The sequence below is a fragment of the Alexandromys fortis genome, unplaced genomic scaffold (assembly GCF_014885135.2).
Source record: "Alexandromys fortis isolate MF-2015 unplaced genomic scaffold, M_Fortis_MF-2015_v1.1 scaffold_173, whole genome shotgun sequence".
NCBI classification, from domain to species: Eukaryota; Metazoa; Chordata; class Mammalia; order Rodentia; family Cricetidae; genus Alexandromys; species Alexandromys fortis.
In genome coordinates, this window is record NW_026068051.1 from 2,556,399 (window position 1) to 2,571,261 (window position 14,863).

A 14,863-nucleotide genomic window follows, 5' to 3' on the forward strand; every position below is an offset into this window, starting at 1 on the left:
AAAAAACAAAAAAAAAAACTAAAAACAAACAAAAAGGCAGAAAATAATTTATTTGGTCACCTGATCAAGCTTTTTATTCCTAGCTTCACTTGGAAGGAGGAAGGGGCTCCCGGCCAGGGCAGATGGCCAAATTGGCCTTCCTCTAGGGCAGCCTGCACCCCCCACACACACACACTTACACAGTCACCTTCACAAGGCTCAAGTGCCAGCCACTCACTGGCCTCCCACAGCCTGCTTTCTTCCAGCTCCTAAATGTCAGCTCCTGCCGCACGCAGTGGCTCTGCTTTTTCCGGGCTCTGCAGTATGCTGAGGCTTGGACATGCACAGGGAGTGTCTAGTGGCAGGTGACCAACTAAGGTGGGGAAAATTGGGGTTGAGGGGGTACCTGGGGCTAGACATTCTGACCACATGTAAGGAGAAAGAGGGACTTGATTGAGTTCCACTGAAAGGTGTGTACACGACTCACCTTTAAGTTCTGTGTGCCTTTTGTGAAGGGGAGGTGGCAGTTCAGAGCTGAGCCCTTCTGGAGGGACTGGCTGACTCTAAAGAGAGGTAGAGAATTGGGTCTCCAGGGTAACCAGCTCAGGGCCTCTTGGCCCTAATGGAAGAATGATATGGTACTGGGGAGAGAGAAGATAAATCTCCCTTTGTTCCCCGGATCCCTGTCCCCTTCTCTCTCCTTAGCACTGAAGACTTTAGTGTATATGTGAGATTCCTCCTTGATCTGTCTACTGTTCCTCTCCTTCTCTGAGGGAGTGTCTACAACCCATTAGACTTTGACCAAACAGACCAAGCTTTGGGGATGGGCAGACCTAACCTCTCTCATGCGGCCAAAAGGTGGCTGCCACTACAAGAGTTCCAAACTGTGCCCTGGGAGGGAAGGCTGACCCTGGGGGAGGAGGCGTGGGAGTGAGCGGCTCACCCCAGTTAGACCCCTGTTGGGTTTCATAGGAGCTGGCTGCCGAATGTAAGAGTGCAGGCTACCCCGGGACTTTGATCCCCTACAGATGTGACCTGTCAAATGAGGAGGACATCCTCTCCATGTTCTCGGCTGTGCGCTCTCAGCACCATGGTGTGGATATCTGCATCAACAATGCGGGCATGGCCCGGCCCGACACCCTGCTCTCGGGCAGCACCAGCGGATGGAAGGACATGTTTAATGTAAGGCTTGTAGAACTGGGGCGGGAGGCTGGGGAGCGGGGGTCAGAGGAGACTGGACACCAGGGGCCTAGAAGGCAGAGGGCTCCCGGGGACAGGACTCCAGTAAAAGGGAGCTTCAGTTTCCCACGGAGACATTTTGATTTTCCACTCGCTACTAGTATCACAAGGATAGTAACTAGATAAACATCTTCTCAGTCCCAGGTAGTTCTTACGCTCTAGACTGGTTGTGATGGGATTTGAAAAGATTGCAGGGTAGAGAACTGTAGTTTGATGACTGTCCCTGCCTGTGCTGGGTACGTGGTCTTAGGGGAAGACAACAGAGATGAGAGGTTATGTTTGCACCTGGCCCCGCACGGCTCAGGCAAATTCACGACAACCTCTGAGCGTCAGTCTCGTCACATCTAGTTGGGATGAGTGCACATAAATCATCACTGTTACCAGCTCCACTGTCCCCAAGGATGATCTACAGAGTGTAGGAGAACACACGGCCTGGTCAAGGGGTGGTCCTTGCTCAAATCCAGGTTAGTTGCTCCCTGCAGTCTGGGCAAATCCTTGATTTCCTTTGAGAAACTGGGAGCCTGTAATACACTTTAGAGAATGTACGGGCCAGGGGCTGGTAAGATGGCTCAGTTGGCAAAGGTGCTTACCATTGAGAACCAGGACCCGTATGGTGAGAGAAGAGAGGCAACTCCAGTAAGTTGCCCTTTGACCTCTACATTGGCACTGTGGCATGCACACACACACAAAATAAGTAAATAAATACATGTAATAAGAGCATGTGCAGGCCAGGCACAGCCCCAAGGACATGTGTTTCCATCTTCTGGGCATTGTGGGGTGGCGTTAGGGTGTGAAAGCTTTTGAGAGGCTGAGAGCACTGTCTTAGCGCTCTCTATGTCTGGTACCAGTAGGCTAGTACTAATAGGTCCTTGGAAGGGAAACAATGAACAAAGAGAATGAAGCTGTGACCTCAGTCTTCTGGATCAGAACCACAGCCCTCATGTGCAGAGGCACATGTCTCAGCCTGGACCTCAGCTTGCCCATCTGTGAGATGAGGGACTCCTAAGTTCCCAAGGCCCTTTTGTCTTGAATATTACCTAAATCCCTTAGCCTCATCCTAGTAGGCCAGACCCAGGAGGCTTCTACCACGCTCCTAGGGACTCATTTGTCTTCCATATGCCTCACAATCCCACCCTGTTAAAAGGACCAGAAACAGGCTGAGCCCTTTCTGCATCTTAATACCCCAGTGTTGCTGCTACCACAAGCATGCAGGCAGGTTCTCACTGAGGGCATGCTGTCCTGAGGCCTGGGGGACACTTGATAAAGCAAACCAGCTAATCTGCCAGCTGTCCCTCTTTGGAGAAGAGAGAAGAGGAGGCAGGAGGGCCCCTTTATCGCTGCTGGCCCCTCTGGCAAGGCTAATGGGTGGAGCAGACAGCAGACAGGCCTTTTGTGGCTGATAGCCTTAGACCTCTGCTCTGTGAAAGGTGGGGGAGGTCACCTCTGCCAGGAGTGGCAAGTGACCCCACCCACTGGATTCCCCACACCTGGACTTGTTGCTGGGGTATAGGTTAAAGGCCTGTGAGCCTCCCCCACATATGATTGGTGGAAATTACCAGGGAGCAGGATGGCCCAGGAGGGTAGGGAGAGGAGGCTTCTGTGTGTAAGGAAAGGTTTAGGCCATTTCAGGAAGGGTTTCAGTCTGTTTAGGAGGGAGCAGGTCTGGACACTGCCCCTGAGAAGGATGGCTGGTTTCCTGAGGCCGAGGTCTGACTGTGGCAGAGATGGCTGGCAGAGTGTCCTGGGCTTGGGTGGGAGGGTTATTCCTACAGGAACTCAGCCAGGAAAAGAGCTGCCTCTACTGTCTTCTGGGGGTGGTAGCTGTGAGGGGTGGGACCCCCCACAGAGAGCGCTTGCCACTCCCGCCCCCTGGTGCTCTGCAACTCCATCACCTATTCGGTTGGGCCCAAGCCGGAGACACTCCATTGCCCTCCCTGGCCCGCAGGTGAATGTCCTGGCCCTCAGCATCTGCACTCGGGAAGCTTATCAGTCCATGAAGGAGCGGAATGTGGACGACGGGCATATTATTAACATCAACAGGTGAGGCCCGGCGGCCTAGGCTCAGCACAGGTCTGTTCAGCAGTCACCCACCTGTCTCAGCTCCTTAACCTCCAAATGGCAGTTTCTTTGGTAGTAAGACAGGCGTTTAATATCTAAGTGGCCTGATGCTGACCAAGGGAAGAGCAGACAGCTCAGCCCCTGCCCTCCATGGCCAATGCCTGGGCCTGGGCCTTTCCAGGAACTGGGTGCGATTGTGCATTTTCCTCAGATCCAGGGATAAACCCGCCTTGTGGGCCGAAGACACTGCAAAGGCCCTAGCATAGGAGAGCCATTGTCCATTGAGGGGCATGGGGACAACCCCAGAGACCTCCCAGCACAGCCCTGTCAGTGAGCACGCAGACAACATGGTGAGGCTCCTGTTAACCTGTCTGGCTGCAGAAGGGAGTACACAGCCAGCAGGACAGCTTCAAGGCAAAGCCGGTTTCAGGAGCTGCATAGACAAGAGACTAGATTCCCCAGACAGTGGTGGCGCACGCCTTTAATGCCAGGACTCCCAGAGGCAGAGGCAAGAGACAGGTGGATCTCTGTGAGTTTGAGGCCAGCCTGGTCTACAGAGCTAGTTCCAGGACAGCCAGGACTGTTACACAGAGAAACCCTGTCTTGAAAAACCAAAAACTGAACTGTAGGGGTACCCATCAGAAGTCCCCCCCCCCCCAGCAAGGCTTCCCTGTTGGCCTCTGGGTAACGAGGCTGACCAGGGTGCTAGGAATGCTGCCTGTGTCTATGGAACTTTACTCTCTCCTCTCTCCCTTCCCTTCTTCCACCCAGCATGTGTGGCCACCGAGTCCCACCCCAGTCTGTCATCCATTTCTATAGTGCGACCAAGTATGCCGTCACTGCATTGACAGAGGGACTAAGGCAAGAGCTTCTGGAGGCCCAGACCCATATCCGGGCCACGGTGAGGCTGTGGTCTAGCCCTGGTGGGAATGGCACGGGCCCAGCCCTCCTGCCCGCACATGCCCAGAAAGGCCTGCGAGAGCCTTGGGTTCAACTGAGTGCACAAGTCCTGGGCGCTGCTGCTCCTCCCTTCATTCACCTAGAACCCAGGGTCAGATTTACACTATTAGTGGGAGGGGCCAACTTGAAGGGAGCCTGGAGTGAGACAAAGGGAAATCAGACACCGTGACTGGAGGCCAGCACTCTGGCCCCTTCCTTAGAAGGCCACATGACTTTGGGTAAATCACTGAACCTCCCAAAGCCTCAGTCTTCACATCTGTGAAATGGAATAATACTTATCTGGTTATGAGGTTAAGCAACACCACTTTGTAAAGCGTTAACCAAATATATAGGAACAGCTCCATATGTATACAGGGTATTCTGAGAGGTGTCAGTTGGAGCTCTCAGTGGTGACTTTGGACTTTGGAAGGAGGAGGACAATTGACATGAGGCAGCTGTCCTTGTGAATCTATCCTTTCCCTTCTACCTCATGGCCTGCTGAAGCTCAGGCTGAGCAGGACCTCTCTGTTGGCCCAGTGTATCTCTCCAGGCTTGGTGGAAACACGGTTTGCCTTCAGACTCCATGACAAGGACCCCGAGAGAGCAGCTGCCACCTATGAAGACATAAAGGTGGGGCCTTCTTCTGGGCCCAGTAGAGCCCCCCAGTCCTTAAGTACCCTCAGGCTGTCCTCTCTGCCTAGCCTATCACTCCTTGAGGGTTAGGGTGGGATGAGGTGGGGAGGAACTTGGGTCACTTCTGCCCTTGTCTCAACCCTTTTCCCCGTTGCTCGCTCTCAGTGTCTCAAACCGGAGGATGTGGCTGAGGCTGTCCTCTACGTCCTCAGCACCCCCCCACATGTTCAGGTGAGTCTGCCCTTAGCTCTTTACCCACTGGGAGCAGCCCAAGTGTGCCCAGGGAGTCCTTTAGGGGGTGCTTGCCTCAAATCATCTGCCTTCCACAGGTTGGAGACATCCAGATGAGGCCCACAGAGCAGGTGACCTAGTATTCTGTGGGGAGCTCCTGACTTCCCCACCCTTCACGGCTTGCCTCCTGCCTCTGGATTTTAGGTGTTGATTTCTGGACCCTGGATCTTACTTTCTGTATCCACTCCACTAGGGATAGGAAATTTGTCAAATTATTCTGCTTATACTTGTGAACAAATGGGCTGGGGAGAGAAGGCACGGTCGTGACCATTTTATCTGTTGACCTGTTTTGAGTCCCCTGTTGGGCTCCTTAACCTTCTCTCCTCAGCCTCTTCCTTTTGACCTGGGCAAGGGAATGTGGCCAAAAGGGGCACTGTCTATCTTCTACCCTCTGTCCCTTAAGGTTGGGTGGCAGAGACAGGCCTCATCCTTTACCTGTGTAGGCTCCCTTCCCCATTCCCCCACCTCTCCAGCCCAACTTTAGCTCTTGTCCTGGGGTCATCACTGCACTTTGACCATGGCCACAGAATACTAGGCCTGTCTCCCAGCTTACTGTAACAATTAAAGAGAAAGATCACAACCTACTCTGGCTTCAGAAGTGTCTTTCATTCCCCCCCCCCCTTTTTTTTGGTGATCAGTGTGGTTGTGTCTGAGAATTTCTTCCAGGTAAGTGGGAAGGTAGGTAAATTTGGAGTAACCATTCTGGAGTGGGAGCAGGGGATGGTTGGTGCTGGGGTCAGCCAAGGATACATGTGTCTCAATAAATAAACAATAAATAAATAAATAAAACCAAAAAACTTAAGTTAGTAAGTAAATAAATACTTTATTTATAAGGGGCTGGGGAAGTGGTTCAGCAGTTAAGAACATTGGCTGCTCCTCTGGAGGACCCAAGTTTGATTCCCAGAACCCACATGGTGACTCCACTGTCAGGGAATATACATTTTCTTCTGGTCTCCTGGGGCACCAGGCATGCTTGTGATGCACAGCCATGCTCACAGACAATACACCTCCACACATAAACAATGAAAGAATTTTGAAAAATAAAATAAATTGGCCCCGGGCGTACCAACACCTGAGAAGCAGAAGCAGGGTGATCGCTGCGAATTTGTGGTCAACCTGGTCTACATAACGAGTTTTAGGCCATGCATGGGGACTAGTGAGACATTGCCTTAAAAAAACGTTTAGGCCGAGGGATGGAGAAATGGCTCAGCGGTTTCCGAGCACTGGCTGTTTGTTCTTCCAGAGGACCTGTGTTCAATTCCCAGCACCCACATGGCAGCTCACAACTGTCTGTAATTCTAGTTCTAGGGGATCCGACAATCTCACACAGAGTATACACAGGCAAAACACAATAAATAAATCTTAAAAAAAAAAAAGTCTAGGCTGGGCGGTAGTGGCGCACGCCTTTAATCCCAGGCAGAGGCAGGCGGATCTCTGTGAGTTCGAGGCCAACCTGGTCTACAAGAGCTAGTTCCAGGACAGGCTCCAAAGCCACAGAGAAACCCTGTCTCGAAAAACCAAAAGAAAAAAGCAAAGACAGGTTGAAAAGACTTAGTGGCGGGGGTGGGGGTGGGGTGGGTGTCTGAGCAGTGAGCAAAGGAGTCCCAGCTTTACCAAGGGCCACCAGCATCAGCTGCTTGTCCACAGAGACACGATAGACTTGGGGCTTAACCACAGAGGTCCGGAGATGGGAAATATCGCTGGGGTTCGGGGGTTCTGCTGACTGGTGCTAAGGGTCTGGGTAGCTTCTGGCAATTCCCAGAAACGACGATGTGCCTGAATGTGGGGAGGAAGGCCCCCAGACTGACTGATTGAACAGGATGGCCCACCCATCGTCTTAAATTGGTCTTTGCAGGTGCGGAAGTGAATAAGGCTAGCCTAGCCTCCCGACACCTTCCCACACCTAGAGCAGCAGGAGCTAGGGTCAGCTCAGCAGTAGCACAGCCTCGGCTCGCCCGCGGCGGTGGAGGAAGTGCGAACCAGTGCTGTAGGGGGTGCTGTGGAGACTTAGTTGAGGTCAAACTCGCGTGTGCGTCATCGGACAGGGGGCCGGGCCTCTGGAACCCGGAAGCTGGGGACCCACGTGGGAGTCCGGGAGGCGACTTGTCTTGTCTTGGTTGGCAGATTGTGGGACTCGGGGACAGTTTGTCCTACGCGAGGGGACGAGGTGTGGGAGGCCAGCGGGTCCTCTGCAACGGTCTGTTAGTGGAGTCCCGGGTGCAACTGGAGCTATGCGACTGCTCTGGACCGTCGGGTGCTTCGGTCACCGGATCGTCCGTCATTTCTCCCCGGTGGCGCGGCCTGGCGGGGAGGAGCTGAGCCGCTTGCTTCTGGATGACCTGGCGCCGACCCAGAGGCTGGAACGTCTGTTCGGCCTGTCCCCGTGCCTCCTGGCCCTGCGGGCCGCCCGCCGGAGCGTGGCCCGGCTTCTGCTCCAGGCGGGTAAAGCTGGGCTGCAAGGGGAGCGGGCCGAGCTGCTCCGGGTGGCCGAGGCCCGGGGCATCCCTGTCCTGAGGCCCAGGCGGGAGAAACTGGACGCCTTGTGCGGCCACCAGGTGCACCAGGGCGTCTGCATGGAGGTGAGCCCGCTGCGACCCCGGCCTTGCGATGAGGCCACAGAGGCGAGCCCGGGAGACGACCCTCAGCAACTATGGCTCGTCCTTGAGGGGCTTCAGGATCCCCGGAATCTTGGGGCTGTGCTGCGCTCCGCTCACTTCCTCGGAGTAGACAGAGTCATCACCAGCCGGAGAAACAGGCAGGAAGTCCCTTAGTGGAGGCGGAGTCAAGTTCCTAAGCTCCTCGGGGTGGGGGTCCCTCGTCCGGGCTCCTGGTTGAAGGAGCCTAAACCCTTGGGAGCTAGAGGGTGTGTGGGGCGCGGGGTTTGGGATTACCAGGTTTAACGGGGATCCTGGGGGAACCTTTGCAGCTGCCCGCTTACCCCAGTAGTCAGCAAGGCCAGCGCTGGGGCTGTGGAGGTGATGGACGTGTTCGCCACTACTGACCTGGCCGTTTTTTTGAAGGTAACGTGGGACGAGAGGGGAAGGAGAAGCGATGAGTCTAGCTCGGGCACTTAAAGTCACTTCTAGCTAGCAGTGGATGGGAGGTGGGGTGGGAGAATGGAACGTGGTGGCATTGATTCCTATGGTCTTTAAAGTCACCAATGGAGCATTGTCTGAAGTTAGGAATTTCCTCGCCTCATTTCTTTTACTACACGCCTTGGCCACCCGCAACAGCAAGTCAATGTCTGACACCTTTGGGTCTTTAGCAATGCTCTGGGGAGCTGGTGGGCAGGAGATGTGGATACATGGACTAGAAGCTCAACTTGAAAGCAGTTTTGAACATGGCTTTGCTAGGGGCAAGCTTTAGCGTTCTTCAGCTGTGTTTCCCCGACTAGACACCAGGAGGCAGCATTGCCTCGCATTTGGCAGACCCTCTGACTTCTGTCCGATTCCCCCCCTCCCACCACCCTCACCCTGCGGTAAGACAATAACCTTGAAAAGAGGGGGAAGAAAGCCGCCTAATAAACTTATATTCAAGCCACGTGTCTAATTTCAGATTTTCTAGTAACCATGCTGAAAAGTAAAAAGAGCCAGGTGTCTGTAATTTAAGCTCTTAGAAGGTGGAGACAGGAAGACGATTCCTTTCAAGGCTAGCCTGGGCTATGTGAGACCCAACCTCAAAAAACAAAACAATAACAACACCAAACAACCAGAAAAGTAAGAAAAAAAAACATACTTTCATTCAATGTGCCCAAAATATCATTAAAACATACACTTTAGGGCTGGAGAGATGGCTCAGAGGTTAAAAGCACTGGCTGTTCTTCTAGAGGTCCTGAGTTCAATTCCCATCAACCACATGGTGGCTCACAACCATCTATAGTGAGATCTGGTGCACTGTACACATAATTAAACAAATAAATAAATCTGTCTTTTAAAAAAAAATACACTTTACATACTAAAAAAAATTGAGATAGGGTCTTGTGTAGCCCAGGTTGGCCTCAGATTCACAGAAATCCTCCTGCCTCAGCCTCTTTATAAGTGTTCAAATTAAATCACATTTAAAAATGTTTATTTATGCCTGGAGTTGGTGGTGCATGCCTTTAATCCCAGCACTTGGGAGACAGAGGCAGGCAGATCTCAGTGAGTTCGAGGCCAGCCTGTTCTACAAAGCGAGTTCCAAGACAGCCAGGACTGTTACACAGAGAAACCTTATCTTTAAAAAACCCAAACCAAGGGGCTGGAGAGATGGCTCAGAGGTTAAGAGCACTGCTTGTTTTTCCAGAGGCCCTGAGTTCAATTCCCAGCAACCACATGGTGGCTCACAACCATCTGTAAAGAAAGAAATCTGGTGCCTTCTTCTGGCCTGCAGGCACACGTGCAGACAGAACACTGTAAACAAAGTAAACAAATCTTTAAAAAAAAAAAAACCAAGCCAAATTAAAACAACCCCTCCCCCCATGTTTAAAGATAATACATCTCATCTCAAAAGCCACGTGTACTGGGGCTGGAGAGAGAGTTAACAGTGAAAGAGCACTGACTGTTCCAGAGGTCCCAGGTTTGATTCCCAGCACCACCATCTGTGACTCCAGTACCAGGGCTTCTGACGCCCTCCCTCTTCCGGCCTCCACCAGTATCTGGCATGCGTGGTGCACACATATACATGCGGCTAAACCCTGATACACATAAGAAAGCGTCAGAATCTTTAGGTAAGGTGTGCCAGCGGCTTTCACATAAACAGCACGTCTAGAAGCATTTTCTCAGTCAGCTCAGAGGCAGTCCCCCTTTCGTGGTCTCTGGCCAAGCCTGGTGGGAAGTGGGAGTCTCTCTTTGTTCCTTTTTCCCCCAGACTAGGTTTCTCTGTGTAACCCTGGCTGTCCTGGAACTTCCTTGTAGACCAGGCTGGTCTCGAACTCAGAGACACACTTGCCTCTGCCTTCCGAGTGCTGGGATTAAAGGCGTGTGACACCATCGCTGGGCTTAGACTCCCACAACGTTACTTGACTGCCTCCCAAATGGATGCTCTAACCTGGATCTCACCCCGCACCCCAACTCTAGACTTAGTGCCTCTGCTGCAGCTCTTCCCCTCCGCGCCCACAGTGAGCATTTCAGACGTCCCATTTCTAGGACTCACCTTCTGTTCTCCTAGGGCCTGCCCTGCCCAGTTGTTCAGCTTAGAGATCACCTTTGACTTCTTGTCCTCACAGCTACATCCCATACGTCCCCAAATCCTTTTGCCTTTTGCATGGAGTTATTGCTACACCACCCCCATGTCTCACTGCTTCTTCTGCTGCCCTGGTCCGAGTTCACATCTCCCTGTGCTGGGGGTCTCAGTGTGGCATGCACAGTGATTCTGCCGACACTCACATCAGACAGGGTTGCTTTGCTCAAAATGTTTCAGAGCTCCAGATCCAGCAGCACATACCTGTAGCCCCAGCACTTGAGAGACTAAGACTGGAAGGATCATAGGTTCAAGGTCAGCGTGGGGTTCATGTCTTAAAAACCAAAGGAAAATAACGCTTCTCAAAGTTTCTATGTCAGTGTTAAAGCCCTATGCTTCCAGTGGCATTGAGACCTTACTCTGTGTGGCTATTGGTTTTCCTCTTTGGCTACCTTCCCCCAGGCCAGCTTACCATTCCTCAGATACGACAGGTGGGCAGGACCTTTGTGTCTCCAAACTTGCAGGTCCCCCTGCCTAGAGCCTTCCCCCACTGATACTCATCCATTAGTTATCTTCAGATCTGCACTTGAGCTGCCACCTCAAGGAGGCCTCCACAGCCGCTCTGCCACACGGCTGGGATTTCAGTCTGCTGTGTTCTCGGCCTCATCCTCAGTGCCCGGAGCAAATGCTGGTCACCTAGAGGATCTGACTCACCCTAAGTCGAAGGCATTTTCAGTGTGTGTGTGTGTGTGTGTGTGTGTGTGTGTGTGTGTGTGTGTGTGTGCAATCCCGAGCTCCTCAGCCATGGCTCTGATGACAATTCGGTGAGCCAGGATGTGGTGTTTTCTTCCTCCTTTCAGGCCAAGGCCCAGCAGGGCTGGCTCGTGGTGGGCACAGTGGGCTGCCCAGGTCCTGAGATCTCCCAGTCCTTCAAGGTCCCCATCACTAGCTGCCTAGAGTTCACCTGGGACCGGCCTACTCTCCTTGTGCTGGGTAGGTAGGCTGGCTATACCTGCTTTTCCGTTTTCACTTGTCTATTCTAAGCATGTGGACTTCAGGTTGGGGCTCCCTAACACTGTCGCATGTCCTGCAGGCAATGAGGGCTCTGGTCTGTCCCAGGAGGTTCTTGCCTCCTGCCAGCTGCTTCTTACTATTCTGCCCAGGCGTCAGCTGCCTCCCGGTCTTGAGTCCTTGAATGTGTCTGTGGCCACAGGTGAGTCTACATCTCCCTCACCCCCAACTCCATGGCGGTGGCTTCTGTCTCCTCTCATTTTCGGACTGATTTGCCCTGAACAGGCTGTTCCCTCTATGCCACACTTGTTTATGAAAACAGGAGTGTGCCCTGCATGTGTCCTGAGCCCCTCCCTCTCCCTGTTGCCTTTAGGAATTCTTCTACACTCCATTTGCAGCCAGAAGAAGGGTTTCCCTGCACAGACCGAGAAAGGACAACTTCTCCAAGGCACTTGAGAACCCTTAGCTACGCCTGGAGGACTCAGAGAGGCCCAGTACCCAGGACTGCCACTGTGGTCGGAAAAACAGGCTCAAAGTGGGCTCATCTCAACTGAGATACACATGTATAGGAATCGGACCGAGTCGCACACTGGCTTGAATGTACCGGGCTCTCTGCCTGTGAGAAGCTGTTTATTGGCTATGGTCAGTGGAGACCAAGGGGGTGGGGTGTCATTTCCAGTTGGAAACGGTAGTTTGCTAATGTCCAGGATGCGTTAAGACAGATGGTGCCTGTCCTGGATCTCCCCTAGGACAGTCAAAGGGATGTCTTGGCATGAGGAAGAATGGGGCAGTCCAGTGCAGGGTGTATGACGTATGAGAGTGAGGGTGTAGAGGGAAGTTGGGTGGATGCGCATGCATACCTACTCTTCCAGGCGATGGGAATTAAGTAAATGAGGGGTTCCATCCAGTGAGTGCCTTACAGCTGAGCTGAGCTGTCCTGCCCTGTCTCTCCATTAGGTGGCAGTCTTGCTTTTTGCACCATAGTTTTGCAGCTGCAAAGCACCATTAGAGACAGGGAAGATACAAACACACACACACACACACACACACACACACAGAGAGAGAGAGAGAGAGACAGAGAGAGAGAGAGAGAGAGAGAGACAGAGAGAGAGAGAGAGAGAGAGAGAGAGAGAGAGAGAGAGAGAGAGAGAGAGAGAGAGAGAGCGAGCGAGAGCGAGAGAGCGAGCGAGCAGTCCAACCTGGTGGAACCCATGACCAGAGCCCTTGCTTTTGAATCTGAGAGGTTATGAAGTCAGGGTCACTATTATGCAATTCCAAATAGGCTTGGTCCCCTCCTCCAGGGTCCCACAAGTGGATAAAAAGTCTGATATTGCAGAATAGTGGTCTCACTCTGGGCTGCTGCACGTTGGAACACTTGATAAGCATTAACGGAACAAGCGCAATACAGCAGCCACCGTGTGAAGGGTGGGTAAACCCTGGGCAGTAGGATTTTCTTTCTTTCTTTCCTTTTTGAGATGGGTTTCATGTACCTAGGGTGTCCTAAAACTTGCCCTTTAGCTGAAGATTACCTTGAACTTTTGATCCTCCTGTCCCCGCCTCCCAAGTGCAAGAATTCAAGACACCCCCTCCCCCCACTGTGCCCACTCTATATGTAGCTGCGGGTAGATCCAGGGCTCTGTGCAAGCTATACAAACACTCTACTTACTGAGCTCCATCTGAGCCCTAGACTGGATGATGCTTTGCTGTAGGAACTGTCCCGAGCACGATGAGACGTACCCACTAGAGGTCTGTATCCCATCTCCAGTTATGAAACAAAACTGTCCTCACATGGCCAGATATCTTGACTGACAGCCCTGAGTGTGGGATGGAGGACCATCCCTGAATTGTAATCCCGGCGGCTGTGAGACTTGGGAAAAGTCACCTCCGTGCTCTCTCTATATCCTTGTAGGATATAAAGAACAATGGGAGCTTGGTGCCCGTTTCCTCTGTGATCTCCCTGGAGTAGGGTCCGAATCGCAGTGAGCACTCAGTACAAGGTTTGAATTTGTTTGCAGAAGGCCTGGAGATCTTACTTTTCTTGCTGCTGTTGAAAATACTGAATAAAAGCACTTAAAGGAAGGGTTTCTTTTGGCTCAAGTTTGAGAACTTTCATTTCCTCATAGCGGGGGTGGGGGGTGGGGGTGAGGTATAGCAGCAGGAGGGGGTGTGAGGCAGGAGCTGGGGCCCTGGATGTGGGTGCTCGCTCACTCTCTCCCCTTCCCTTGTTCATTTAGTCCAGGGCTCCTGCCGCGGGGCGGTGCTGCCCACGTTCAGAGAGAGCCGTCCCTCCTCCATTAGTCCTGTCTGAGAACACCCTCAAAGACATGCCAGGGGTGGCCCTCCCAGGTGATCCCAAAGACAGGCCAATGGTCAGTGAAGATGAACCGTCACAGGTCCCACGGTCACGGTAAAGTTTTTCTCCTAAGGAAAGACAGAGAACCCTTCATCAACACCATTCCCCCCAGCTCCCCATCTTGAGCTGTGTGTCCCCAGCTGCCACATAAGCTCTGATGACCACTGAGCTCAGGCTGTGCTGTCTCACCGAAGAGCAGGGATTTGGTTTTTGTCTTTTTATTGTTTTGTCAATTTTATGAATTCAAATATAGGTTTTTAGCATTGCCTGTGCCTTGGAGTCATGGGGTAGGGAAGGGGTTGTCTGTTAATGCCCAGAAGCACCAGATTAATTAAATAACAGTCTCCAGGAAGGAGCCAGGTGTTCCTCTTGCCTTTCTTTGTGTCTTCCCTTGAATGTGTGTGTGTGTGTGTGTGTGTGTGTGTGTGTGTGTGTGAGTGCTCGATAGCACACGTGTGGAGATCAAAGGATAACTTTCTGGATGGTATCAGGCCCAAGGACAAGCGCCTTTACCCACTGAGCCACCTGACCTGCCAGGGCAGTTACAGAGAGAAATCCTATATCAAACAAAGAAAACCCCAGTGTTTTTGTGTCTGTGCATGTGTGCTGTATGTATATACTGGATTAGTATTTCTTAAAGGTCCCAGCTGGTGTCAGGGTTCAGGAATCCTTGGCTTGCTAGGCATGGCGGCGCATACTTGTAATCCCAGCACTCAGGAGGCTGAGGCAGCAGAGTGTTAATGCGTTTGAGACTAGACTGTTTTTTTTTTTTAAAAGATTTATTTATTCTGTACACAACATTCTGCCTTGATGTATGCCCGCACGCCAGGGGGCGCCAGATCTCAGTACAGATGGTTTGGAGCCACCATGTGGTTGCTGGGAATTGAACTCAGGACCTCTGGAAGGGCAGCCAGTGCTCTTAACCTCTGAGCCATCTCTCCAGCCCCCGAGACTAGACTGTTTTGTATAGCAGGTACCAGACCAGCCAGGGCTATGTAGCAATACCCTGGTTTTTTTTTTTGTTTGTTTGTTTTTGTTTTTTAAAAAATAGCATTTATCCCCTTCTCCCAGGTGGTGCTCAGTGGCTCTCAGAATGATCTAGTGTTTGACATAGGCTTGCAGCTTCTAACAAAATTAAGCCGTCCTACACCTCTGGTAATAGGTCTGTTTACACTAAGAAGGTTGGGAAAGCACCAAGACCCC

General features: G+C 52.2%; 2 protein-coding genes across 2 annotated transcripts in view; both read left to right on the top strand.

Annotated features, from left to right (window-relative positions):
* Dhrs11 (dehydrogenase/reductase 11) overlaps positions 1–5,723 on the top strand; it is an 8,008-nt gene extending 2,285 nt beyond the window's left edge. Inside the window, exons 2-7 of the mRNA XM_050119569.1 lie at positions 952–1,161; positions 3,164–3,258; positions 4,048–4,177; positions 4,753–4,845; positions 5,014–5,079; positions 5,178–5,723. Of these exons, the coding sequence (XP_049975526.1) occupies positions 952–1,161; positions 3,164–3,258; positions 4,048–4,177; positions 4,753–4,845; positions 5,014–5,079; positions 5,178–5,219 (636 nt within the window). The 3' untranslated portion in view covers positions 5,220–5,723. The remainder of the gene's footprint in view (positions 1–951; positions 1,162–3,163; positions 3,259–4,047; positions 4,178–4,752; positions 4,846–5,013; positions 5,080–5,177) is intronic.
* A 251-nt stretch (positions 5,724–5,974) lies between these two features.
* Mrm1 (mitochondrial rRNA methyltransferase 1) lies at positions 5,975–14,024 on the top strand. Its single transcript, XM_050119570.1, has 5 exons — positions 5,975–7,894; positions 8,066–8,159; positions 11,157–11,289; positions 11,390–11,509; positions 11,681–14,024. The coding sequence occupies exons 1-5, from the start codon at positions 7,371–7,373 to the stop codon at positions 11,761–11,763; spliced, it is 954 nt and encodes a 317-aa protein (XP_049975527.1). The 5' UTR covers positions 5,975–7,370; the 3' UTR covers positions 11,764–14,024.
* Positions 14,025–14,863: the final 839 nt, after the last annotated feature.